Source organism: Engystomops pustulosus, chromosome 7 (genome assembly GCF_040894005.1).
Source record: "Engystomops pustulosus chromosome 7, aEngPut4.maternal, whole genome shotgun sequence".
In the NCBI taxonomy this organism is placed as follows: Eukaryota; Metazoa; Chordata; class Amphibia; order Anura; family Leptodactylidae; genus Engystomops; species Engystomops pustulosus.
Genome location: NC_092417.1, coordinates 184,338,078 through 184,366,034, shown reverse-complemented (window position 1 = coordinate 184,366,034; position 27,957 = coordinate 184,338,078). Strand labels below are relative to the sequence as shown.

At 48.2% G+C, this 27,957-nt stretch overlaps 1 protein-coding gene across 1 annotated transcript; it reads right to left on the bottom strand.

The window, feature by feature from the left end:
- Positions 1-1,330: 1,330 nt before the first annotated feature.
- Positions 1,331-7,937, bottom strand: PSMA1 (proteasome 20S subunit alpha 1). Its single transcript, XM_072119186.1, has 10 exons — positions 7,801-7,937; positions 4,140-4,184; positions 3,855-3,956; positions 3,614-3,717; positions 3,421-3,509; positions 3,029-3,099; positions 2,802-2,931; positions 2,574-2,653; positions 1,591-1,695; positions 1,331-1,513 (listed from the first exon to the last, which is right to left on the bottom strand). The coding sequence occupies exons 1-10, from the start codon at positions 7,801-7,803 to the stop codon at positions 1,457-1,459; spliced, it is 786 nt and encodes a 261-aa protein (XP_071975287.1). The 5' UTR covers positions 7,804-7,937; the 3' UTR covers positions 1,331-1,456.
- Between the last annotated feature and the right edge of the window lie 20,020 nt (positions 7,938-27,957).

Sequence of the window (27,957 nt, the reverse complement as noted above, 5' to 3'; positions counted from 1 at the left end):
AAAGCTTCAGCTCCCGTTTATTTTATGCCCAGTATATTATGTGTTTTTTTTCTTTGTTATGTTGGCTTATATTTAGGCACGCAGCGTGGCCCCGTGTCCTGCCAAAGGGCAGCGTGGCCCCGTGTCCTGCCAAAGGGCAGCGTGGCCCCGTGTCCTGCCAAAGGGCAGCGTGGCCCCGTGTCCTGCCAAAGGGCAGCGTGGCCCCGTGTCCTGCCAAAGGGCAGCGTGGCCCCGTGTCCTGCCAAAGGGCAGCGTCATTACTGGGCGGTACATCTATATCCATCAGCACATCGACTCTAACCGGATCCACGACTTCCTACCTGCAAGACATCAATATGTCCTAAACCCAGTGGTCAGTAAGGGAGGAGCTTCCTGTCCATACACTCCCAGCACCTGCCCCTTCAGGAACACTCGGATGATTCCGTCATTGCATCCGGGAGGGCGAGGAGGAAAACTTACAGGAAGTTGTGAACAAATGTGTGGAATGGAGCGAAAGTAATAACCTCCGACTAAACCTGGCGAATCCAAGGAGATGTTCATGGACCTAGAGAGGAAAATACGGCCCCCGATCCTGGCGCTCAGAGGCGGAGCCATCGCCCCGGGTATAAGTATCTCCTCTAGGACGTACGCCCTCAGGAAGTCATTCACCATCTGCTATTGAGCAGCTCACAGAGCATTGTGGGAGACGGCCTGAGCCCAGTCTGCAGCAGCTGAGGAGACGCAGCAGGTACAACAACGGAGCCGGAGAAGTGACCTGCTGCCGGACCTCAAGGTCTCAGAACTATGAGCTTGGCTGAGGGTGCAGGTACTAGACCTCATTCCAATGCTCAAGGGTCCTCCCCCCGGAGGCACGGGACCACCACACGTCAGGCTCATCACTGCAGTAATTACCTGTAGTAGCGAATCGGACAGAACATCAACTCTCTGGATTATCCCTTTAAGAACGGCCGTGACCCCACACACCTGTATCCAGTACCTTTACACTGTCACAGGCTCATCAGAAGACATCAAGCATCTGTCCTGCAGGACCACTACATACAGGGATGCAGCAAGCAGTGATCTTACAGAAGCGAAAGACAGACAAGACTCTGCTTGCTGTGAGGCTGATCCCTCATCACACAGAGTTTATGTCTGGTCCGCCTCTCACTTCTATAAATTTCAATGAGGGACCAGATCAGCCTCACAGCAAGCAGAGATCTTATACAAAGTGTAACTATCGGTACGAGGCTCTTCTATGCAGCGATGACACCCAGGGAGTCAATGGGGCGGGGCTGTAATTATACAGGACACAGCCAAGCACTCACCTCTAGAGGAATTTTCACTCAATAAATTCAAGAAAAAAAAATCCTTTATTGGTTTGACTTTCATTAATGACAACGTGGAATAAGAGTCGCCCCCCCGCCCCCCCCAGACCCCGGGGCTGAGAGATGCCGGACGTACAAAAAATAATCCAAATCTAGTGCTCCATGGGCTCCTCAGGCTTCTCCACCGGGTCCTCTGCAGGGGGCGCCACCTAGAAACAGGAAAATCAGCCTCTTATTAAGAGTAACTGCAGGTGACAGCGGGTGCCGGACACGGGAGACCACCCACCTTCCGCTGCGGCCGCTCCTCTAATCCTTCCAGGAACGGGGCCACCTCATCGTCATCATAGATGGTGAACTCCAGGTCTTTACCCACAATGCCGATGGAAACGTTCTGCAGACATACAACAGGGAGGGGTCTTACATGATGCCCCCAGAGCCCCTCCTCCTACAGTACAGGGGTCCTGGGGACTACAGCGAGACCCCCACAGCCTCAGCCCCCTACAGTACAGAGATCCTAAGTATAACTACACAAAGACCCCCAAAGCCCCCCTACAGTACACAGGTCCTAAGACCACCACAGCCCCGTCCCATACAGTACAGAGATCCTAAGTATAACTTCACAGAGACCCCCAAAGCCCCCCCTAACAATACAGAGGTCCTGAGATTACTACACGGAGACCCCCACAGTACAGGGGTCATGAGGATGACTACAAGGGGACCCCCACAGCCCCCCCCCCCCCCCCGACAGTACAGAGATCCTAAGTATAACTTCACAGAGACCCCCAAAGCCCCCCCTAACAGTACAGAAGTCCTGAGATTAATACATGGAGACCCCCAAAGTACAGGGGTCATGAGGATGACTACAAGGGGACCCCCACAGCCCCCCTACAGTACAAAGATCCTAAGTATAACTACACAGAGACCCCCAAAACCCCCCTTACAGTACAGAGGTCCGGATGATTACTACACGGAGACTCCCACCCCCTACAGTACAGGGGGTCCTATACGAAGGAGACTACAGGGAGGCCATGGAGAGGGACGAGAGCAGTAAATTAAAGGTGGGATGCTCTGCCCCAGTGGTGTAGCATCCCGAACAGTCAGAGTTTACAGCTGCCCCCTGTGGGAAGACAAAACCAGAGGGAGACCCTCACATCCAGGACAGAGGAAAGCAGTAACTTCCCCAAACTTCAGTGTCCCCCCTCCCGATGTCTTCGTATAAGTCAGATTCCGGGTGAGTGCAGCCAGAGGAGCCTGCACTGCCCCCATTACCTTGGTGGTCAGGTCTTGTTCTGCAGGGAGAGTCTCTCTCAGGGCTCGGAGCCCGTGTTTCACCAGCTCGTTCAGATTACCTGTGGGGGGAGAAGCGTCCACATCAGTCAGGGGCCCCCTATATCCCATCACATGGTATGTACCCCCCCCCCATCACACTAGATGACACCAGACCCTCATCGTAGTCACATCCCCATCATGCACTGAGGCACGATGGCTCATACTCACATTCACTGAACTCGGACATGCGTCTCTCCAGGTAAGTGCGCGCAGACTGTGACCGCGCTCCGATAGACATCGCTTTGCAGTCAAAGTAGTTTGCGGAGGGGCAGGTCTGGAATATGTGCGGCCCCATGTCCTGCCGGGAAAACAAGAGGAGATATCAGGCCGCTCATCTATATTATATATCCATCACTACCCATCATGCAGCAGCCATTGCACCCGGTGACACTTACGTCATATCCTGCGATGAGGAGCCCCACCCCATAAGGCCTCCGCCCGTAGCGCTGGGTCGGAATTTGGGTTTCTGGACATTGTTTAGGAAAATGCAGATTGAACAGATGATACATTACGGGAGAGGGATCTGCAATAGTCCTCAAGGGGTCGTTTTGGGGTAGAGTATAAGGAATAACAGTAGGGGAGAGAGTACAGGGCCCCATCACCATCTCCGGATCTCACAGGTAATGAATGGAGGAGGAAGGTGCCGGCTCCACCTGCTGCTCCGGCCAATAGGGTGAATGGGGCCCCTGGTCTCCTGATTGGTGATCGCCACGTTATTCCTATGATGTGCATTGGAATTGTCCCATGAGGACAAGGTGTGAGACGCTACCACGTGCTGTAAGGATACTGCTCCCGATCAGAGAGACGAGGCGTGACACTGGCAGAGGGCGATCAAAGACGAAGCGCGAATCCAAACACTCCTGACGCATGAAGTTACTGCAAGAGACAGAGACTTCAGAACACAGAGCGACGAGGTGCCAGCTGTGCAACAGCAGCCGTTACGTCTCTAGTATAGAGCGTCACCACGTGACATAACTCACCACAAGAGGCGGGCGTCTGCCGTCAGACCAGCAATGGAGATGCCGACATGGTTGTCCACGTTCAGGATCTTCTTCTGATGTGCGGCCAGTTCAGACTGAGCCCTCTGTGCGGCAGATAGACAGTTAATCATCAGTACATGAGCCCCCTCTGTGCCCACCTGAGGACTGTGACTATGGTGGAGGACACCACAGCCGGCCCCAGTGACACCCCCCACCCACCCTGCCCGTGCAATGACTGTACCTTTAAGGCCACGAGCACAGCGTGAGTGGTGGACTTGAGGCCCACGGTGGCGGAGCCCTGCTTCACTGCCTCCATGGCATACTCAATCTGATGGATCCGGCCCTAGGAAACAAGGGGTCATCACACTGCATTTCTCCATCCCCCCCGGGACCCCCACGTGGTGACCCCAGGAGGCGTCTGAACAATAGTCAATGCTTTTCATATTGCAGGGATCATAAGACGTCTCGTCTTTGTAGTGGGGGGATTTCTATATATTGGGGAGGGAGGATCGGGGGCTGCACTTACCTGGGGGCTCCACACGGTCACATCGTTGTCATACTGGTTACGGAACTGCGGGAACCAAGACAAGTCTCATGATTAATAGATGTGATGATTAAAGGACAAAACAAAGTATCAGACGCAAACAATGCACCCCAAATCTGGGGGGCTCTGGATACATTGTATCGCTGTGTATGTGGGGGGGGGGGGCTCTGGATACATTGTATCGCTGTGTATGTGGTGGGGGGGCTCTGGATACATTGTATCGCTGTGTATGTGGGGGGGGGGGCTCTGGATACATTGTATCGCTGTGCATGTGGGGGGGGGGGCTCTGGATACATTGTATCGCTGTGTATGTGGTGGGGGGGCTCTGGATACATTGTATCGCTGTGTATGTGGTGGGGGGGCTCTGGATAAATTGTATCGCTGTGTATGTGGGGGGGGGGCTCTGGATACATTGTATCGCTGTGTATGTGGGGGGGGGGCTCTGGATACATTGTATCGCTGTGTATGTGGGGGGTGCTCTGGATACATTGTATCGCTGTGTATGTGGTGGGGGGGCTCTGGATACATTGTATCGCTGTGTATGTGGTGGGGGGCTCTGGATACATTGTATCGCTGTGTATGTGGTGGGGGGGCTCTGGATACATTGTATCGCTGTGTATGTGGTGGGGGGGCTCTGGATACATTGTATCGCTGTGTATGTGGGGGGGGGGGGCTCTGGATACATTGTATCGCTGTGTATGTGGTGGGGGGGCTCTGGATACATTGTATCGCTGTGTATGTGGGGGGGGCTCTGGATACATTGTATCGCTGTGTATGTGGGGGGGGCTCTCGATACAGTGTATCGTTGTGTATGTGGGGGGGGGGGCTCTGGATACAGTGTATCGCTGTGTATGTGGGGGGGGGGCTCTGGATACATTGTATCGCTGTGTATGTGGGGGGGGGCTCTGGATACATTGTATCGCTGTGTATGTGGGGGGGGCTCTGGATACATTGTATCGCTGTGTATGTGGTGGGGGGCCTCTGGATACATTGTATCGCTGTGTATGGGGGGGCGCTCTGGATACATTGTATCGCTGTGTATGTGGGGGGGGGGCTCTGGATACATTGTATTGCTGTGTATGTGGTGGGGGGGCTCTGGATACATTGTATCGCTGTGTATGTGGTGGGGGGGCTCTGGATACATTGTATCGCTGTGTATGTGGGGGGGGGGGAGGGAACGCTCTGGATACATTGTATCGCTGTGTATGTGGGGGGGGGCTCTGGATACATTGTATCGCTGTGTATGTGGGGGGGGGCTCTGGATACATTGTATCGCTGTGTATGTGGGGGGGGGGGCCTCTGGATACATTGTATCGCTGTGTATGTGGGGGGGGGCTCTGGATACAGTGTATCGTTGTGTATGTGGTGGGGGGGCTCTGGATACATTGTATCGCTGTGTATGTGGTGGGGGGGCTCTGGATACATTGTATCGCTGTGTATGTGGTGGGGGGGCTCTGGATACATTGTATCGCTGTGTATGTGGTGGGGGGGCTCTGGATACATTGTATTGCTGTGTATGTGGTGGGGGGCTCTGGATACATTGTATCGCTGTGTATGTGGTGGGGGGGCTCTGGATACAGTGTATCGTTGTGTATGTGGGGGGGGGCTCTGGATACATTGTATCGCTGTGTATGTGGGGGGGGGGCTCTGGATACATTGTATCGCTGTGTATGTGGTGGGGGGGGCTCTGGATACATTGTATCGTTGTGTATGTGGTGGGGGGCTCTGGATACATTGTATCGCTGTGTATGTGGGGGGGGCTCTGGATACATTGTATCGCTGTGTATGTGGGGGGGGGGGGCTCTGGATACATTGTATCGCTGTGTATGTGGTGGGGGGGCTCTGGATACATTGTATCGTTGTGTATGTGGTGGGGGGCTCTGGATACATTGTATCGTTGTGTATGTGGGGGGGCTCTGGATACATTGTATCGCTGTGTATGTGGGGGGGGGCTCTGGATACATTGTATCGTTGTGTATGTGGGGGGGGGCTCTGGATACATTGTATCGCTGTGTATGTGGGGGGGGCTCTGGATACATTGTATCGCTGTGTATGTGGTGGGGGGGGGCTCTGGATACATTGTATCGTTGTGTATGTGGGGGGGGGCTCTGGATACATTGTATCGCTGTGTATGTGGGGGGGGGCTCTGGATACATTGTATCGCTGTGTATGTGGGGGGGGGGCTCTGGATACATTGTATCGTTGTGTATGTGGGGGGGGGGCTCTGGATACATTGTATCGCTGTGTATGTGGGGGGGGGGCTCTGGATACATTGTATCGCTGTGTATGTGGGGGGGGCTCTGGATACATTGTATCGCTGTGTATGTGGGGGGGGCCTCTGGATACATTGTATCACTGTGTATGTGGGGGGGGGCCTCTGGATACATTGTATCACTGTGTATGTAGGGGGGCTCTGGATACATTGTATCGCTGTGTATGGGGGGGCTCTGGATACATTGTATCGCTGTGTATGGGGGGGCTCTGGATACATTGTATCGCTGTGCATGTGGGGGGGGGGGGGCTCTGGATACATTGTATCGCTGTGTATGTGGGGGGGGGGCTCTGGATACATTGTATCGCTGTGTATGTGGGGGGGGGGCTCTGGATACATTGTATCGCTGTGTATGTGGGGGGGGGGGGCTCTGGATACATTGTATCGCTGTGTATGTGGGGGGAGGGCTCTGGATACATTGTATCGCTGTGTATGTGGGGGGGGGGGCTCTGGATACATTGTATCGCTGTGTATGTGGGGGGGGGCTCTGGATACATTGTATCGCTGTGTATGTGGTGGGGGGGCTCTGGATACATTGTATCGCTGTGTATGTGGTGGGGGGGCTCTGGATACATTGTATCGCTGTGTATGTGGGGGGGGGCTCTGGATACATTGTATCGCTGTGTATGTGGGGGGGGGCTCTGGATACATTGTATCGCTGTGTATGTGGGGGGGGCTCTGGATACATTGTATCGCTGTGTATGTGGGGGGGAGGGCTCTGGATACATTGTATCGCTGTGTATGTGGGGGGGGGCTCTGGATACATTGTATCGCTGTGTATGTGGGGGGGGCTCTGGATACATTGTATCGCTGTGTATGTGGGGGGGGGCTCTGGATACATTGTATCACTGTGTATGTGGGAGGGGGCTCTGACTACAGACTTGTTTCACTATAAATTTGAGAAGTTTAGGCCGTTTTTGCGAAATCTGGAGTCAAAGTGAAAGTGATAGAAAGCTGGCGGCTGCCCCCCAGGAGCGTCCTGCAGACAACACCACTGTGTCTGCTCTTACTCTTTATCTGACATCAATATCAGCAAATCACTCGGCCCAGAAAGCCCTGACCTGCTGCTTGTCACAGATGAGGATTCGTTACAATGTATCTGTGCAGATCACACCATGAGGTCAAGTGCGGGAAACAACATAACAAGTAACCCCCCCCCCCATATATATATATATATATATATATATATATATATATATATATATATATACACACAACCCCTGTATACAGGAGCAGTCAGTGTATATATATATATTATATAGATGTATATCCAGCAATGGCTGGCGGCCGGGGCAGTCCTGTGCCGCCTCCTCCCGGTCTCCCCTCCCATACACGGGCCCCGGGTGAGCTCCGCTGCCGGGCGGCTCTTACCATGATGTCTCCCGGCCTCCCCGAGCTGCTGAATAATGCTGCGCTGCGGCGCTCTGCTGCTCAGGTCTGGACGGCGCAGGCCACGCCCCCACGCAGACAGAAGCAATCGGCGATTTTTTTTTTAATGTTTCCTAAAACTTTATTGTTACAAGACAAAACACACATTATATTATATATATGCACAAACTAAAAAGAAATGAACATTAAAACTAATTTAAAAAAAAACAAAAGACAGGTATTAAGCGTCCTCCGTGCCTCCTAGATGAGGAATGAACATACACTGCTCACAAAGATAAAGGGAACACTCACATGACACATCCTAGACCTGACTGAACGAAATATTCTCAGCGATTACTTTGTTCTGTACAAAGTTGAATGTGATGACAGCAAAAATCACAAAGAAGTAATCCATGGAAAATAAATTTATTACCCTTGTATATAATATCAAACAGTCTCTGGCGCTGGTCTCTACTAAAAATGTGAAATAGTTTCTGCTGGTTCCCTGTACCTCCCTCTCCCGGTACAATACGGACGCATCAAACAAAAAAATCCGTGTTATCGGCGCTCCACAGTGATTGGGGAGCAATGTGTGTCCAAAGCAATAAAATGCGAATACCTTGGGTTTTCCTCCTAGGGCTCCAGGGAAGCCAGATGAGGCTCAGTATTGTGTGTGACCTCCATGTGCCTGTATGACCTCACTACAACTCCTCGGCATTCTCCTGATGAGGCTCAGTATTGTGTGTGACCTCCATGTGCCTGTATGACCTCACTACAACTCCTCGGCATGCTCCTGATGAGGCTCAGTATTGTGTGTGGCCTCCACGTGCCTGCATGACCTCCCTACAACACCTCGGCATGCTCCTGATGAGGATCAGTATTGTGTGTGTGGCCTCCACGTGCCTGTATGACCTCCCTACAACACCTGGGCATGCTCCTGATGAGGCTCAGTATTGTGTGTGGCCTCCACGCGCCTGTATGACCTCCCTACAACACCTCGGCATGCTCCTGATGAGGCTCAGTATTGTGTGTGACCTCCATGTGCCTGTATGACCTCCCTACAACACCTCAGCATGCTCTTCATGAGCGCAGTGTTGTGTGTGGCCTCCACGTGCCGGTATGACCTCCCTAAAACTCCTCGGCATGCTCCTGATGAGACTCAGTATTGTGTGTGGCCTTCACATGCCTGTATGACCTCTCTACAACACCTGAGCATGCTCCTGATGAGGTCAGTATTGTGTGTGGCCTCCACGTGCCTGTATGACCTCCCTACAACACCTCGGCATGCTCCTGATAAGGACAGTATTGCGTGTGGCCTCCACGTGCCTGTATGACCTCCCTACAACACCTGAGCATGCTCTTGATGCGCGAAGTGTTGTGTGTGGCCTCCACGTGCCTGTATGACCTCCCTACAACACCTCGGCATGCTCTTGTTGAGGCTCAGTATTGTGTGTGGCCTCCACGTGCCTGTATGACCTCCCTACAACTCCTCGGCATGCTCCTGATGAGACTCAGTATTGTGTGTGGCCTTCACATGCCTGTATGACCTCTCTACAACACCTGAGCATGCTCCTGATGAGGACAGTATTGCGTGTGGCCTCCACGTGCCTGTATGACCTCCCTACAACACCTCGGCATGCTCCTGATGAGGACAGTATTGCGTGTGGCCTCCACGTGCCTGTATGACCTCCCTACAAAATCTGAGCATGTTTTTGATGCGCAAAGTGTTGTGTGTGGCCTCCACGTGCCTGTATGACCTCCCTACAACACCTCGGCATGCTCCTGATGAGGACAGTATTGCGTGTGGCCTCCACGTGCCTGTATGACCTCCCTACAACACCTGAGCATGCTCTTGATGCACGAAGTGTTGTGTGTGGCCTCCACGTGCCTGTATGACCTCCCTACAACACCTCGGCATGCTCCTGTTGAGGCTCAGTATTGTGTGTGGCCTCCACGTGCCTGTATGACCTCCCTACAACACCTCGGCATGCTCCTGTTGAGGCTCAGTATTGTGTGTGGCCTCCACGTGCCTGTATGACCTCCCTACAACACCTCGGCATGCTCCTGTTGAGGCTCAGTATTGTGTGTGGCCTCCACGTGCCTGTATGACCTCCCTACAACACCTCGGCATGCTCCTGCTGAGGTCAGTATTGTGTGTGGTCTCCACGTTCCTGTATGACCTCCCTACAACACCTCGGCATGCTCCTGATGAGGACAGTATTGCGTGTGGCCTCCACGTGCCTGTATGACCTCCCTACAACACCTGAGCATGCTCTTGATGCACGAAGTGTTGTGTGTGGCCTCCACGTGCCTGTATGACCTCCCTACAACACCTCGGCATGCTCCTGCTGAGGTCAGTATTGTGTGTGGTCTCCACGTTCCTGTATGACCTCCCTACAACACCTCGGCATGCTCCTGATGAGGCTCAGTATTGTGTGTGGTCTCCACGTGCCTGTATGACCTCCCTACAACACCTCGGCATGCTCCTGATGAGGTCAGTATTGTGTGTGGTCTCCACGTGCCTGTATGACCTCCCTACAACACCTCGGCATGCTCCTGATGAGGCTCAGTATTGTGTGTGGCCTCCACATGCCTGTATGACCTCCCTACAACACCTCGGCATTCTCCTGACGGGGCTCAGTATTGTGTATGACCTCCGTACAACAACTCATGTTTCTAAGATACACAAAAACATTCACTATTCTGCTGCTGGTGCAGTCACTGTACATACATGACATTACTTATGCTGTACTGATCCTGAGTTACATCCTGTAGATCTTTTATTTTATATAAAAGTAAAAAAAACATAACAATACAAACCAAACATAATATACAATATATACAATCTCTTACCTGCTGGTCCAGCCACATTCACTCCTAGCAAAACAATAACTTACAATACACCGAAATGAATAACACCAAATACTACAACCCCCACCCAACCGATTGTCACATCCTCAACCAAACCAATAAACAATAAACAATAAGACAAGCCACACCCACAAATAAACATAAATGACTATAAATATACATAAACCCACCCCACACCCTCTAATAACAAACCACCCCACACAGATCACACCCCACACCCGTTTTTTTTTTTTTTTTTTTTTTTTTTATAAATAATACATAATACACACATCACTACACTAAACTAGATCCCTCGCCCGCACCCTCCCCTTCCCCCCAGACACTGGTCTAACGTCCAAAGTTTGCGTTAAGTAGTCCAGACCAGTGCCCAGGGTCGTTCATAAGTCCCACCACCATCACCCCCCTCCCAACCTAACACTATGTCCCAAACCCCACTATATACAATATATACAATATATATAACATAACATAAAGAAAACAGAATACAAATAAAACCTGAACAACATAAATCCAAACCACATAAAGCCCAGGTTCGGCGCCTGCAAGCCCAACATCACTTCTTGCTCAGATACAAAACAAAAATCTACTGTGCAGCATCAGCCCAACACCAGGAGCGGAGATGACAGACTAAGGGACACTAAAGGAGAACCCCCTCCAAAGGAGAGAGGCCCTCCCCGTGCCCAGCCTCTCATCCTCCAGAGAGCGCACCTTCACCAGGTCACCCAGAATGTTCCTAACCACCTCATCCACCGGGAGGACTTTACGCTGCGTCGATACTAAGCACCGTGCGTTCCACGTGTGGTACCTGACCACTAGACTAACTAGGAATAACGTGCATCGGTCCCGGCCACCCAGGCCTCTGAATGCTCCATAGGCCCACTCCGCATAGGAGAGACCGGCCAACCTGGGCCAATGGATGGAAGCGCCCACCCGGTTGTACACCTCTGTGTTAAAGGGGCACTGAAGTAGGAAGTGGTCCATGCACTCCAGCAGGCCACCGCACTCCTCCCGGGGACAACCCCTTTCCTCAGAGCTCCTACACTTCAGATTGTCCCTCACACACAGCTTTCCATGGAAGCAGCGCCAAGTCAAGTCCCAAAACTTCAAGGGGATCCTGATGGAATTCAATAAACTCAAACCCACCCCCAGATCCCGACTTGGGCAATCCCTGAGGGCCAGAGGCTTCTGGAAATGGGTCAACAGAACCCTCTTGTCAAGGAGTTTCCTCGACATGGTCCTGATCTCCCACATTCCCAGACCCCACCGGCGAATCACCTTCAGAACCGGGGTAGCGTAAGCCGGAAGATGCCCATGCGGTGTACGGAGATCCTTCACTCGCCCTCCTGTCTCCCATTCCTGGAAGAAAGGCCAAAACCATCCCCTGCAGGAGTATACCCACGGAGGAGCCCTCTCTTTCCAGAGGTTTGCTACATTGATCTTAAGAAAGGTATTCACTAGGAACACCACAGGGTTGACCATACACAACCCTCCTTGTCTCCTTGTGCGGTAAGTAACCTCCCTCTTGATTAGGTTCAGCCTATTCCCCCATAACAGCTGGAAGAACAGACTGTAGACCCGAGTCCAGAGGGGTTCCGGCAACATGCACACACTGCCCAGGTAAATCAGCAACGGGAGCAGGTAAGTTTTAATCAGGTTAACCCTTTCTCTGAGGGTCAAAGACCAACCCTTCCACTGGTCCACCTTCTGAGCGGCGATCTTAAGCCTGCCGTCCCAGTTTTGCATGGGGTAATCCCCCTGGCCAAATTCGATGCCGAGAACTTTGGCAGAGTCCTGGGGCCCTGGAAGAGTGTCCGGGAGATCAAAGCCTGGACCTCCCTCTCCCAGCCAGAGACTCTCACACTTATCCCGGTTGATCTTGGACCCAGAAGCCTCTGAGTAGCGGTCAACCTCTGACATCACCCATTGCGCCTCCCCTCCCGAGGACACGAAAACAGTGACATCATCGGCATACGCTACCACTCTAAGAGTGGCTTCCGGTGCTGCCCGATCCATCCCGACTCCCACCAACGGCCCACGATCAACCCTCCTAAGGAATGGGTCAATCGCGAACACGTATAAAAGTGGGCTCAGAGGACAACCCTGGCGAACACCAGACCCGACCTCAAAAGAGCGGCCAATCCAACCGTTCACAAGCGGGAAACTCTCTGCCCCTGCGTACAAAACTTTCAGCCAATTGACAAACTCCCCCGGCAGGCCATACCTCAGAAGGACAGACCAGAGGTACTCGTGGTCAACCCGATCAAACGCTTTTGCCTGATCCAAGGACAGCAAGTACCCCTTCCAGTTACCAGCCCTGCCCTGCTCCACTGCCTCCCGGACACAAAGCACAGCACTAAATGTACTGCGGCCTGGAACAGAGCAGTGCTGGGTCCCCGAAAGGAGCCGGGGCGCAAACTGCACCAGCCGATTAAACAGCACCTTTGCCAAAACCTTTCTGTCCGTATTGAGAAGCGCTATGGGACGCCAGTTCTCAATACGAGATCGGTCCTTACCCTTTGACAGAATGATCAGGGCAGACCTCCTCATTGACTTCGGCAGAGCGCCCGAGGAAAGACACTCATTGAATACCTCAGTCAAGAGGGGAACCAAGGCGTCCTTAAAGGTCTTATAAAACTCAGATGTTAAGCCATCCGGACCCGGCGATTTCTTGAGGGCGAGCCCTTCAATCGCCCGGCTGACTTCCTCTTCCCTGATCATCTCTGTCAAAACATCAAGAGAGGGGTCTACTCCTGGCTCAGGGACAGTTTCAGCCAGGAAAGCCGACATCACATCCCGATCTAGATCCTTCCTGCCCAAGAGGTGCGAGTAGAAGGATCTGACGACCTCCAGAATCCCTGATCTGGACCTTTTCAGGGATCCCGTACTGTCAACCAGTCCTGTGACAACTTTACCATTCACTGACATCTTGCAGTTTCTGTAAGGGTCGGGCGAGCGGTATTTCCCGTAATCCCTCTCAAAAACCAAAGATGCGTGTCTATCGTACTGACACCTCTTCAGCAAGGATTTCACTCTGGAGATGTCCTCACGACTACCTCCAGTCGAGACGAGATGCTCGAGTTTCCTCCTCAGGCCCTGATACAGGCGGTACCTGTCCAGGCTCCTGAGGCTCGAGAGCTGGCGGAAGAATCTCGCCACCCTTTTCTTGAGCATCTCCCACCACTCTGACTTACTGCTACAAAGGCCCAGCAATGGTACCTGGCTCTGAAGAAAGTCCTCAAAGGATTGTCTGATCTCCGCTTCTTCCAGGAGAGACGAATTGAGCTTCCAGTAGCCTCTTCCCATCCGGGGGGTCTCTGTAACATTCAGAGAAAACAAAATTAGACAGTGGTCGGAGAACTCCACCTCAACAACGGACACTGCTGAAGAAATGGCTTCCTCCTTTAAATAAAACCTGTCTATTCTAGACCTGCAGCTACCCCTATAATAGGTGAACCCCGTGTGGCCTGGGGTGTGCCGGATGTGGACATCCACCAGGCGAGCCTCACTAGCTATGCTATTAAGAGCGACGCTATCATAAGTCAGCTTGTCTCTGGAACCTCCCCTATCCTGGGACCTCGTGACAGCATTGAAGTCTCCTCCAAAGACCACCTGCCGACTAGTAAAAAGGTAGATCCTCATAAAGAGACACTTCCTGTCCCACTTGGACTGGGGACCATAGATATTAATTAGGCGAAGTTCTTGTCCCTTCATGAGGACATCCAGGATCAGGCACCTCCCCATTTCTAACTCAATAACTCGTCGGCATTCTACCGGTGCGGTAAAAAGGACCGCCACTCCGCTATACGGCTCGGCCGCAAGAGACCAATAGGAAGGCCCGTGTCTCCATTCCCTCTTAGCTTTAAACACGGCCGCCAAATCTGGCAGCCTGGTCTCCTGCAAAAATAAAATGTCGGCTTCAACGCGGCCGAGAAAATCAAAGGCCGCAAATCTAGCCGCATCAGACTTAATGCTGGCGACATTAATGGACGCCAGCGTCAACGGAGTGGGTGCCGCCATCATGAGTGATTGAGTTAGACGGCTTTCTTTTTACCCATCTTACCACCACCCTCGGGAAATGAACACCCCCTTTTTAGACATATTGTGGTGTCCATCTCCCGCACCTCTGATGCTTCAGGGGCAGATCCAGGACCTGCCCCCTCATCCTCGTCTCCAGACTCTGGGCCAGTCTCCCCTCCTGAGGACCCTGACTCCCCGGGGGGAGACTCGGCATCTCCTGCAGGCTCCGCCACCTCTGGCCCTTCACCCTCAGCCCCTCCATCGGCAGGAGAGGCTCCATCCAGGGCCAGGAATCGATTTGAAAGTTCGACCAGCGGGGGGTTGGTTGCACCTTCCTTGGGTACCTTAGTCAGGGTGGGAGGAGATCTTACACCTCCCTTCTTTTTACCCTTTTTCTTCTTTTTGGCGCCACGCTTACGCTTTTCCTCTAGCCACGCCCTATTATCCTCGTCCATACTCTCATAATGGGAGGAGTCTGAGGACGTGGCACCTTCCTCTCTCTCGATCCTCCTGACCTCCTCATCCAGTACATCATCCCCTGGGGCCTCAGCGACAGGTGTGGTCTCCAGGACAGCGCCAGAGGTCGTCCCAGCAGCCCGAGACTCCCCCCGCTCTCTCTCCTGTTGACGCTTTTCTAGACGCCTTAGCTGGGCAGGCGTCTTTTTCCTGTCTTTCTTCCTTGGCCCCTCCATTCCTCCGCCTCTGCTAGTCCCCTCCCCAGCAGATTCAGCCTCATGGCTTTCATCCGCTGAGGCTGAGCCCGCATTAGCGAAGGAAAGAGGACAACGACTGTATGGGTGACCGAGATCACCACACAGGTTACACCTAATCTGCCCTGTACAGGATGCAGCGAGATGGCCGACACCCCCACACAACGCACACTTCTGCACGGTGCAGTTTGCGCTGAAATGTGTGGGGTCACCGCACCTGTGACACAGCTTAGGCTGCCCCCGGTAGAAGATCAGGATCCGATCCCTCCCCAGGAAGGCTGATGAAGGGATGTGGGCGACTGAGTTACCTGAACGCCTCAACTTCACCATGAAGGTCCAGGCCCCTGACCAGATACCAAACTCGTCTCGATTTTTCTCTGGTAATCCCAGTACCTCTCCATAACGATTTATCCAGGTCATGATGTCAAAGCAAGATAGTGATTCGTTACGGGTAAGAACGGTCACTTTCTTGACTTCGCTCTGGCGGGACACTGCTTGCACAGCAAAGTCCCGCCACTCGGGCTCGTTGTATCTCAGCTCATAGTTGGACCAGAAGAGCTCAAGCCCCTCCGGCCGAACAAAGCTGATATCAAACTCAGATGTACCATAGGGATGGATCAAGGCAAAGATGTCAGCCGCCTTGAAGTCCATCTTCAGCAGCAGCTCAACTACCCGTGCCCGAGGGGGACACACATCACTGCCACGCCACCGAAGACGGACCACATTCCTACGGTTAGCACCCGGCCCGGTTGTCGGGAGCGACCATGATGTCTCCCTACCTCTTTGCTCTCGGAAGGCAGACAGGCCGTGCCTCTCTATCCAAAACGACAAATCAACCTCCTGCCCCGCTACATTGATCGTCCTTTCTCCCTTCTGTAAGGCCTGCAGGAGGCGCCGTTGCAAAAAGCCGTCCCCAGAGCCCAGAGACGAGGATGATGGACCCCTACTTCCCCCAGCAGCGACACTGGCATAGCTCTTAACGGGGGCCGCCACTGGGGGAGCAACCGGACCAACCCCTGCACCCACCACATTAACACTACCCACCTCCATGCCACCCGCACCACCAGTCCCTCCATCACTCACTCCCATAACTGGTAACGGTTCTGCATCACTCACTCCACTCACATTATCCACCACAACATTACTGACACCATTTTTACTAGCCACCACAACATTACTGACACCACTCACACTGGCTGGACCAGCAACAACATCAGGGGACATGACCACCTCCGCATCTTCGGGCACAAGGGACGGGGGTCCCCTCGCAGAGCATCGCCCAAAGGGGAGCCCAACTCTTGTCGCACTTGTGCCCTCCGCATCATCGGTAGCAGATGTTATTTTGCTTTTCCTGGGACTTGGTAACAATCGCCGCTGCTCTTTAGCCGGTGTGAGGCGCCGCTGATCTCCGGTCTGCACAGAATTGTCATTATCCCCAACACCGACACAAAACAGTACCTTCTGTCTGGGAGGTCCGGAGCTCTCAGCCTCAGCGACCCCTCCACACTGACGCCGCCCCATAACCAAGTGATCAGCAGCGACAGCATGAAGAGGCGCCGAGGCACGAAGAGGCACCGAGGCACCGGAAGCTGCCACCAGTGCTGGGCTATCCCCCCCTCCCACCAGGGGACGCACCGCAGCACTGGATTTTGATGTTATCGCCACTGCCAAGCCGCCCTGACTGTCCGGCCTTGCGGCCGATGCCTCCTCTGCTCCCCCACTGTTACCACAAACAGAGACGGAGCCCATCGCCACATCAGATGTCACACCTGTAATCTCCCTGCACCTTTGCACCGGGTCCACTGCAGAACTCGGGGGGGTTTGGGTAGCAGGGCTTGCACAGTGAGCTGACCCTGCGCTTTGCCCGGGGGGGTGTACAGGGAGGGGGGTAAAGATGAAACGTACCTCTTCTTGCTGCTTGGGCCTGGTCTTCTTCGCCTTCCTCCGGCTGCTCCCCCCAGCGGCTTCCTCTGGGAGTTCATCACCAAACGAAAAGTTCTGCATGCGCACTGGGGACTCAAGCAGCCGGATCTCCGCCATGAGCGCCCCTCCCTGGCTGCCGGTGTCACTGTCCTCCCCCGAGCGAGGTGTTACTGCTGGCTGTCCTGCAGGGGGCCCACTGCACGAGGCCTGCTGATCTTCCTGCAGGCCGCCAGGTGGGAACTGCTGCTCGTTATCATCATCATCCTCCTCCTCCTCCACCTGGCTCGCAGGCTGCAACCCCATCAGCCTTTGCTCTCTGTTATCAGCCATCTGAGCAAATCGGTCATCATTTAAAAGTTTTTCTTTAAATGGACCGCTGTTATTACAAATAAAGTTCTTTCTTTTCAGCAGTTTATCAATATCCGCTTTAAGTTTGTTAATTTCACAACATATCTCAGTTTTTCTCTTCTTAGGCGCCGTGTTCGCCCTGGCGCGGGCACAACGCAGCTCCTCCCGGAGCCTCCTGATGGTCTTAGTCGCCTCTTCGTACTCACAGAGGTGGCTCTGGACCCGGGAGGCATAGGTGGACAAAGACTCCCGGGGCCCCCACACCGCCCAGCCTCCCCCCGCATGGTCAGCCTTACCTCTGTGAGCACTCCGCTTCATGGCTCCAGCCCCGGAAGGACCGCTCTCACCCGCACCATCATGGACGTCCGGCTTCTTACGGTGTTGCTTCACATTGGACTCAGGGGGAGTAGGAGCAGTATTACTACGACTCCTGGTGGAACGTCTCACCCCTGAGTCCTCCATAGCGCTGGCCGGTAGCTGGCCTCTCCTGCCCCCCGCCGGCCTGGCCCGGGAAGCAGGAGCCTGGGAGTCGGCTCCCTCGCTCATCCCCAGGAACCTAACTCCCTCCCTGGGAGAGGAGAGAGCAGGCCCTGGGTAGGTAGATGGATCCTCCAGGAGCTCAGGAGCACAAGCACAGAGCAGCTCCACACACAGACACACCCTCCTCTAACGAGGTAACCGCCTCCAGAGCTGCACTCACTATTCTGCTGCTGGTGCAGTCACTGTGTACATACATGACATTACTTATCCTGTACTGATCCTGAGTTACATCCTGTATTATACTCCAGAGCTGCACTCACTATTCTGCTGCTGGGGCAGTCACTGTACATACATGACATTACTTATCCTGTACTGATCCTGAGTTACATCCTGTATTATACCCCAGAGCTGCACTCACTATTCTGCTGCTGGTGCAGTCACTGTGTACATACATGACATTACTTATCCTGTACTGATCCTGAGTTACATCCTGTATTATACTCCAGAGCTGCACTCACTATTCTGCTGCTGGTGCAGTCACTGTGTACATACATGACATTACTTATCCTGTACTGATCCTGAGTTACATCCTGTATTATACCCCAGAGCTGCACTCACTATTCTGCTGCTGGTGCAGTCACTGTGTACATACATGACATTACTTATCCTGTACTGATCCTGAGTTACATCCTGTATTATACACCAGAGCTGCACTCACTATTCTGCTGCTGGTGCAGTCACTGTGTACATACATGACATTACTTATCCTGTACTGATCCTGAGTTACATCCTGTATTATACCCCAGAGCTGCACTCACTATTCTGCTGCTGGTGCAGTCACTGTGTACATACATGACATTACTTATCCTGTACTGATCCTGAGTTACATCCTGTATTATACCCCAGAGCTGCACTCACTATTCTGCTGCTGGTGCAGTCACTGTGTACATACATGACATTACTTATCCTGTACTGATCCTGAGTTACCTCCTGTATTATACACCAGAGCTGCACTCACTATTCTGCTGCTGGTGCAGTCACTGTGTACATACATGACATTACTTATCCTGTACTGATCCTGAGTTACATCCTGCATTATACCCCAGAGCTGCACTCACTATTCTGCTGCTGGGGCAGTCACTGTGTACATACATGACATTACTTATCCTGTACTGATCCTGAGTTACATCCTGTATTATACCCCAGAGCTGCACTCACTATTCTGCTGCTGGTGCAGTCACTGTATACATACATGACATTACTTATCCTGTACTGATCCTGAGTTACATCCTGTATTATGCTCCAGAGCTGCACTCACTATTCTGCTGCTGGTGCAGTCACTGTGTACATACATGACATTACTTATCCTGTACTGATCCTGAGTCACATCCTGTGTTGTACCCTAGAGCTGCACTCACTATTCTGCTGCTGGTGCAGTCACTGTGTACATACATGACATTACTTATCCTGTACTGATCCTGAGTTACATCCTGTATTATACTCCAGAGCTGCACTCACTATTCTGCTGCTGGGGCAGTCACTGTACATACATGACATTACTTATGCTGCATAACACTTTGGTCTAGGTACTGTCTCCTATTTTCTGGATGTTATTAATCTTCATGGGGAGATCCTGGTAAGTGTCAGAATCAGGGAGAGATGAGAACACGGCGCTGTAATAACAAACACTGCATGTGACACAGAGCAGCGCATACTGCAGCATAATGACTGAAAGCAGGAACAAAAGGGCAAAAGGTGACATCAGGAAGAAGAAAAGCTACTGCTACACAGAGGGAAGAGGGAAAGGAAGAAGCAGAGATGTCTGAGAGGAAGCCAGTAGTCATATTCCTGTACATAGGGAGCAGTATTATAGTAGTTATATTCCTGTACATAGGGGGCAGTATTATAGTAGTTATATTCCTGTACATAGGGGGCAGTATTATAGTAGTCATATTCCTGTACATAGGAGGCAGTAGTATAGTAGTCATATTCCTGTACATAGGAGGCAGTATTATAGTAGTTATATTCCTGTACATAGGGGGCAGTATTATAGTAGTTATATTCCTGTACATAGGGGGCAGTATTATAGTAGTTATATTCTTGTACATAGGAGGCAGTATTATAGTAGTTATATTCTTGTACATAGGAGGCAGTATTATAGTAGTCATATTCCTGTACATAGGGAGCAGTATTATAGTAGTTATATTCCTGTACATAGGGGGCAGTATTATAGTAGTCATATTCCTGTACATAGGAGGCAGTAGTATAGTAGTCATATTCCTGTACATAGGAGGCAGTATTATAGTAGTTATATTCCTGTACATAGGGGGCAGTATTATAGTAGTTATATTCCTGTACATAGGGGGCAGTATTATAGTAGTTATATTCCTGTACATAGGGGGCAGTGTTATAGTAGTTATATCCCTGTACATAGGGGGCAGTATTATAGTAGTTATATTCCTGTACATAGGGGGCAGTATTATAGTATTTATATTCCTGTACATAGGGGGTAGTTTTATAGTAGTTATATTCCTGTACATAGGAGGCAGTATTATAGTAGTTATATTCCTGTACATAGGGGGCAGTATTATAGTAGTTATATTCCTGTACATAGGGGGCAGTATTATAGTAGTTATATTCTTGTACATAGGGGGCAGTATTATAGTAGTTATATTCCTGTACATAGGAGGCAGTATTATAGTAGTTATATTCCTGTACATAGGGGGCAGTATTATAGTAGTATATTCCTGTACATAGGGGGCAGTATTATAGTAGTATATTCCTGTACATAGGGGGCAGTATTATAGTAGTTATATTCCTGTACATAGGGGGCAGTATTATAGTAGTTATATTCTTGTACATAGGGGGCAGTATTATAGTAGTTATATTCTTGTACATAGGGGGCAGTATTATAGTAATTATATTCCTGTACATAGGGGGCAGTATTATAGTAGTTATATTCCTGTACATAGGGGGCAGTATTATAGTAGTTATATTACTGTACATAGGGGGCAGTATTATAGTAGTTATATTCCTGTACATAGGAGGCAGTATTATAGTAGTTATATTCCTGTACATAGGGGGGCAGTATTATAGTAGTTATATTCCTGTACATAGGGGGCAGTATTATAGTAGTTATATTCCTGTACATAGGGGGCAGTATTATAGTAGTTATATTCTTGTACATAGGGGGCAGTATTATAGTAGTTATTCTTGTACATAGGGGGCAGTATTATAGTAGTTATATTCTTGTACATAGGGGGCAGTATTATAGTAGTTATATTCTTGTACATAGGGGGCAGTATTATAGTAGTTATATTCCTGTACATAGGGGGCAGTATTATAGTAGTTATATTCCTGTTCATAAGGGCAGTATTGTATATAGGGGCAGTATTATAGTAGTTATATCCCTGTACATAGGGGGCAGTATTATAGTAGTTATATTCCTGTACATAGGGGGCAGTATTATAGTAGTTATATTCCTGTACATAGGAGGCAGTATTATAGTAGTTATATTCCTGTACATAGGGTGCAGTATTATAGTAGTTATATTCTTGTACATAGGGTGCAGTATTATAGTAGTTATATTCTTGTATATAGGGGACAGTATTATAGTAGTTATATTCCTGTACATAGGGGGCAGTATTATAGTAGTTATATCCCTGTACATAGGGGACAGTATTATAGTAGTTATATTCCTGTACATAGGGGGCAGTATTATAGTAGTTATATTCCTGTACATAGGGGGCAGTATTATAGTAGATATATACCTGTACATAGGGGGCAGTATTATAGTAGTTATATACCTGTACATAGGGGACAGTATTATAGTAGTTATATTCCTGTACATAGGGGGCAGTATTATAGTAGTTATATTCCTGTACATAGGGGGCAGTATTATAGTAGTTATATTCTTGTACATAGGGGACAGTATTATAGTAGTTATATTCCTGTACATAGGGGGCAGTATTATAGTAGTTATATTCCTGTACATAGGGGGCAGTATTATAGTAGTTATATTCCTGTACATAGGGGGCAGTATTATAGTAGTTATATTCTTGTACATAGAGGGCAGTATTATAGTAGCTATATTTCTGTACATAGGGGGCAGTATTATAGTAGTTATATTCTTGTACATAGGGGGCAGTATTATAGTAGTTATATTCCTGTACATAGGGGGCAGTATTATAGTAGTTATATTCCTGTACATAGGGGGCAGTATTATAGTAGTTATATTCTTGTACATAGAGGGCAGTATTATAGTAGCTATATTTCTGTACATAGGGGGCAGTATTATAGTAGTTATATTCTTGTACATAGGGGGCAGTATTATAGTAGTTATATCCCTGTACATAGGGGACAGTATTATAGTAGTTATATCCCTGTACATAGGGGACAGTATTATAGTAGTTATATCCCTGTACATAGGGGACAGTATTATAGTAGTTATATCCCTGTACATAGGGGGCAGTATTATAGTAGTTATATCCCTGTACATAGGGGGCAGTATTATAGTAGTTATATTCCTGTACATAGGGGGCAGTATTATAGTAATTATATTCCTGTACATAGAGGGCAGTATTATAGTAGTTATATTCTTGTACATAGGGGGCAGTATTATAGTAATTATATTCCTGTACATAGGGAGCAGTATTATAGTAGTTATATTCTTGTACATAGGGGGCAGTATTATAGTAGTTATATTCTTGTACATAGGAGGCTGTATTATAGTAGTTATATTCCTGTACATAGGGGGCAGTATTATAGTAGTTATATTCCTGTACATATGGGGCAGTATTATAGTAATTATATTCCTGTACATAGGGGGCAATATTATAGTAGTTATATTCCTGTACATATGGGGCAGTATTATAGTAGTTATATTCCTGTACATAGGGGGCAGTATTATAGTAGTTATATTCCTGTACATAGAGGGCAGTATTATAGTAGTTATATTCCTGTACATAGGGGGCAGTATTATAGTAGTTATATTCCTGTACATAGGAGGCAGTATTATAGTAGTTATATTCCTGTACATAGGGGCAGTATTATAGTAGTTATATTCCTGTACATAGGGGGGCAGTATTATAGTAGTTATATTCCTGTACATAGGGAGCAGTATTATAGTAGTTATATTCCTGTACATAGGGGGCAGTATTATAGTAGTTATATTCCTGTACATAGGAGGCAGTATTATAGTAGTTATATTCCTGTACATAGGGGGCAGTATTATAGTAGTTATATTCCTGTACATAGGGGGCAGTATTATAGTAGTTATATTCCTGTACATAGGGGGCAGTATTATAGTAGTTATATTCCTGTACATAGGGGGCAGTATTATAGTAGTTATATTCTTGTACATAGGGGGCAGTATTATAGTAGTTATATACTTGTACATAGGGGGCAGTATTATAGTAGTTATATTCTTGTACATAGGGGGCAGTATTATAGTAGTTATATTCTTGTACATAGGGGCAGTATTATAGTAGTTATATTCCTGTACATAGGGGCAGTATTATAGTAGTTATATCCCTGTACATAGGGGGCAGTATTATAGTAGTTATATTCCTGTACATAGGGGCAGTATTATAGTAGTTATATTCCTGTACATAGGGGGCAGTATTATAGTAGTTATATTCTTGTACATAGGAGGCAGTATTATAGTAGTTATATTCCTGTACATAGGGGGCAGTATTATAGTAGTTATATTCCTGTACATAGGAGGCAGTATTATAGTAGTTATATTCCTGTACATAGGGGGCAGTATTATAGTAGTTATATTCCTGTACATAGGGGGCAGTATTATAGTAGTTATATTCCTGTACATAGGGGGCAGTATTATAGTAGTTATATTCCTGTACATAGGGGGCAGTATTATAGTAGTTATATTCTTGTACATAGGGGGGCAGTATTATAGTAGTTATATTCCTGTACATAGGGGGCAGTATTATAGTAGTTATATTCCTGTACATAGGGGGCAGTATTATAGTAGTTATATTCCTGTACATAGGGGGCAGTATTATAGTAGTTATATTCTTGTACATAGGAGGCAGTATTATAGTAGTTATATTCCTGAACATAGGGGGCAGTATTATAGTAGTTATATTCCTGTACATAGGCGGCAGTATTATAGTAGTTATATTCTTGTACATAGGAGGCAGTATTATAGTAGTTATATTCCTGTACATAGGGGGCAGTATTATAGTAGTTATATTCCTGTACATAGGGGGCAGTATTATAGTAGTTATATTCCTGTACATAGGGGGCAGTATTATAGCAGTTATATTCTTGTACATAGGGGCAGTATTATAGTAGTTATATTCCTGTACATAGGGGGCAGTATTATAGTAGTTATATTCCTGTACATAGGGGGCAGTATTATAGTAGTTATATTCCTGTACATAGGGGGCAGTATTATAGTAGTTATATTCTTGTACATAGGAGGCAGTATTATAGTAGTTATATTCCTGTACATAGGGGGCAGTATTATAGTAGTTATATTCCTGTACATAGGGGGCAGTATTATAGTAGTTATATTCCTGTACATAGGGGGCAGTATTATAGTAGTTATATTCCTGTACATAGGCGGCAGTATTATAGTAGTTATATTCTTGTACATAGGGGGCAGTATTATAGTAGTTATATTCCTGTACATAGGGGGCAGTATTATAGTAGTTATATTCCTGTACATAGGAGGCAGTATTATAGTAGTTATATTCCTGTACATAGGGGGCAGTATTATAGTAGTTATATTCCTGTACATAGGGGGCAGTATTATAGTAGTTATATTCCTGTACATAGGGGGCAGTATTATAGTAGTTATATTCCTGTACATAGGGGGCAGTATTATAGTAGTTATATTCCTGTACATAGGGGGCAGTATTATAGTAGTTATATTCCTGTACATAGAGGGCAGTATTATAGTAGTTATATTCCTGTACATAGGGGCAGTATTATAGTAGTTATATTCTTGTACATAGGGGGCAGTATTATAGTAGTTATATTCCTGTACATAGGGGGCAGTATTATAGTAGTTATATTCCTGTACATAGGGGGCAGTATTATAGTAGTTATATTCCTGTACATAGGGGGCAGTATTATAGTAGTTATATTCCTGTACATAGGGGGCAGTATTATAGTAGTTATATTCCTGTACATAGGGAGCAGTATTATAGTAGTTATATTCTTGTACATAGGGGGCAGTATTATAGTACTTATATTCTTGTACATAGGGGCAGTATTATAGTAGTTATATTCCTGTACATAGGGGGCAGTAATATAGTAGTTATATTCTTGTACATAGGGGGTAGTATTATAGTAGTTATATTCCTGTACATAGGGGGCAGTATTATAGTAGTTATATTCCTGTACATAGGGAGCAGTATTATAGTAGTTATATTCCTGTACATAGGGGGCAGTATTATAGCAGTTATATCTGTTTCTCTCAGGGTGCAGGGAATGTTGAATTATGTAGAGAATTGTAGAGCTTTTCATTACCAATTTGCTGTGATTGGATTGGTTGTTGTTCCATCATCTGCATTGATCAGTAATGTCTCCCATGGAGGTCACCAGTCACGTGTTGTGTTTCATCAATAAAAAGTCTTATTTGGTTGCGTAAAGTCCTGGACTCTAATGATCTGTAATGACTCTGACATTTAAGTCTTACCCAACTACTGATACATTGTAACCAAACCAGTATAACACAACCTGTAACCTCACATCTATTACCCCGGCTCCTCCTTACATCTCTATTTCTGGGCTATGAAATAAGAGGTGCAGATTTCACAAGTGTCGTGTGGAGGGGAGATCTCCCTGCCAAAAACTGAGGCCTGGACCAAGCAAAGAGGAACCGCAGCAAAACAATAGGAGACATTAATAAACCACAGCGGATCAAGACATTGCGTGTGACACCTGAGAGGAATATGGAAAATGCCCAGGTTATAGCGGCTGTACATATATCACTATATACAGGAGATCCCCAGGTTATACCGGCTGTACATATATCATTATATACAGGAGATCCCCAGGTTATACCAGCTGTACATATATCATTATATACAGGAGATCCCCAGGTTATACCGGCTGTACATATATCATTATATACAGGAGATCCCCGGGTTATATCGGCTGTACATATATCACTATATACAGGAGATCCCCAGGTTATACCGGCTGTACATATATCATTATATACAGGAGATCCCCAGGTTATACCGGCTGTACATATATCACTATATACAGGAGATCCCCAGGTTATACCGGCTGTACATATATCATTATATACAGGAGATCCCCAGGTTATACCGGCTGTACATATATCACTATATACAGGAGATCCCCAGGTTATACCGGCTGTACATATATCATTATATACAGGAGATCCCCAGGTTATACCGGCTGTACATATATCACTATATACAGGAGATCCCCAGGTTATACCGGCTGTACATATATCACTATATACAGGAGATCCCCAGGTTATACCGGCTGTACATATATCATTATATACAGGAGATCCCCAGGTTATACCGGCTGTACATATATCATTATATACAGGAGATCCCCGGGTTATACCGGCTGTACATATATCATTATATACAGGAGATCCCCAGGTTATACCGGCTGTACATATATCACTATATACAGGAGATCCCCAGGATATACCGGCTGTACATATATCACTATATACAGGAGATCCCCAGGTTATAGCGGCTGTACATATATCATTATATACAGGAGATCCCCAGGTTATACCGGCTGTACATATATCACTATATACAGGAGATCCCCAGGTTATACCGGCTGTACATATATCATTATATACAGGAGATCCCCAGGTTATACCGGCTGTACATATATCATTATATACAGGAGATCTCCAGGTTATACCGGCTGTACATATATCATTATATACAGGAGATCCCCAGGTTATACCATCTGTACATATATCACTATATACAGGAGATCCCCAGGTTATACCGGCTGTACATATATCACTATATACAGGAGATCCCCAGGTTATACCGGCTGTACATATATCATTATATACAGGAGATCTCCAGGTTATACCGGCTGTACATATATCATTATATACAGGAGATCCCCAGGTTATACCGGCTGTACATATATCATTATATACAGGAGATCCCCAGGTTATACCGGCTGTACATATATCATTATATACAGGAGATCCTCAGGTTATACCGGCTGTACATATATCATTATATACAGGAGATCCCCAGGTTATACCGGCTGTACATATATCATTATATACAGGAGATCCCCAGGTTATACCGGCTGTACATATATCATTATATACAGGAGATCCCCAGGTTATACCGGCTGTACATATATCATTATATACAGGAGATCCCCAGGTTATACCGGCTGTACATATATCACTATATACAGGAGATCCCCAGGTTATACCGGCTGTACATATATCATTATATACAGGAGATCCCCAGGTTATACCGGCTGTACATATATCATTATATACAGGAGATCCCCAGGTTATACCGGCTGTACATATATCATTATATACAGGAGATCCCCAGGTTATACCAGCTGTACATATATCACTATATACAGGAGATCCCCAGGGTATACCGGCTGTACATATATCACTATATACAGGGGATCCCCAGGTTATACCGGCTGTACATATATCATTATATACAGGAGATCCCCAGGTTATACCGGCTGTACATATATCATTATATACAGGAGATCCCTAGGTTATACCGGCTGTACATATATCACTATATACAGGAGATCCCCAGGTTATACCGGCTGTACATATATCATTATA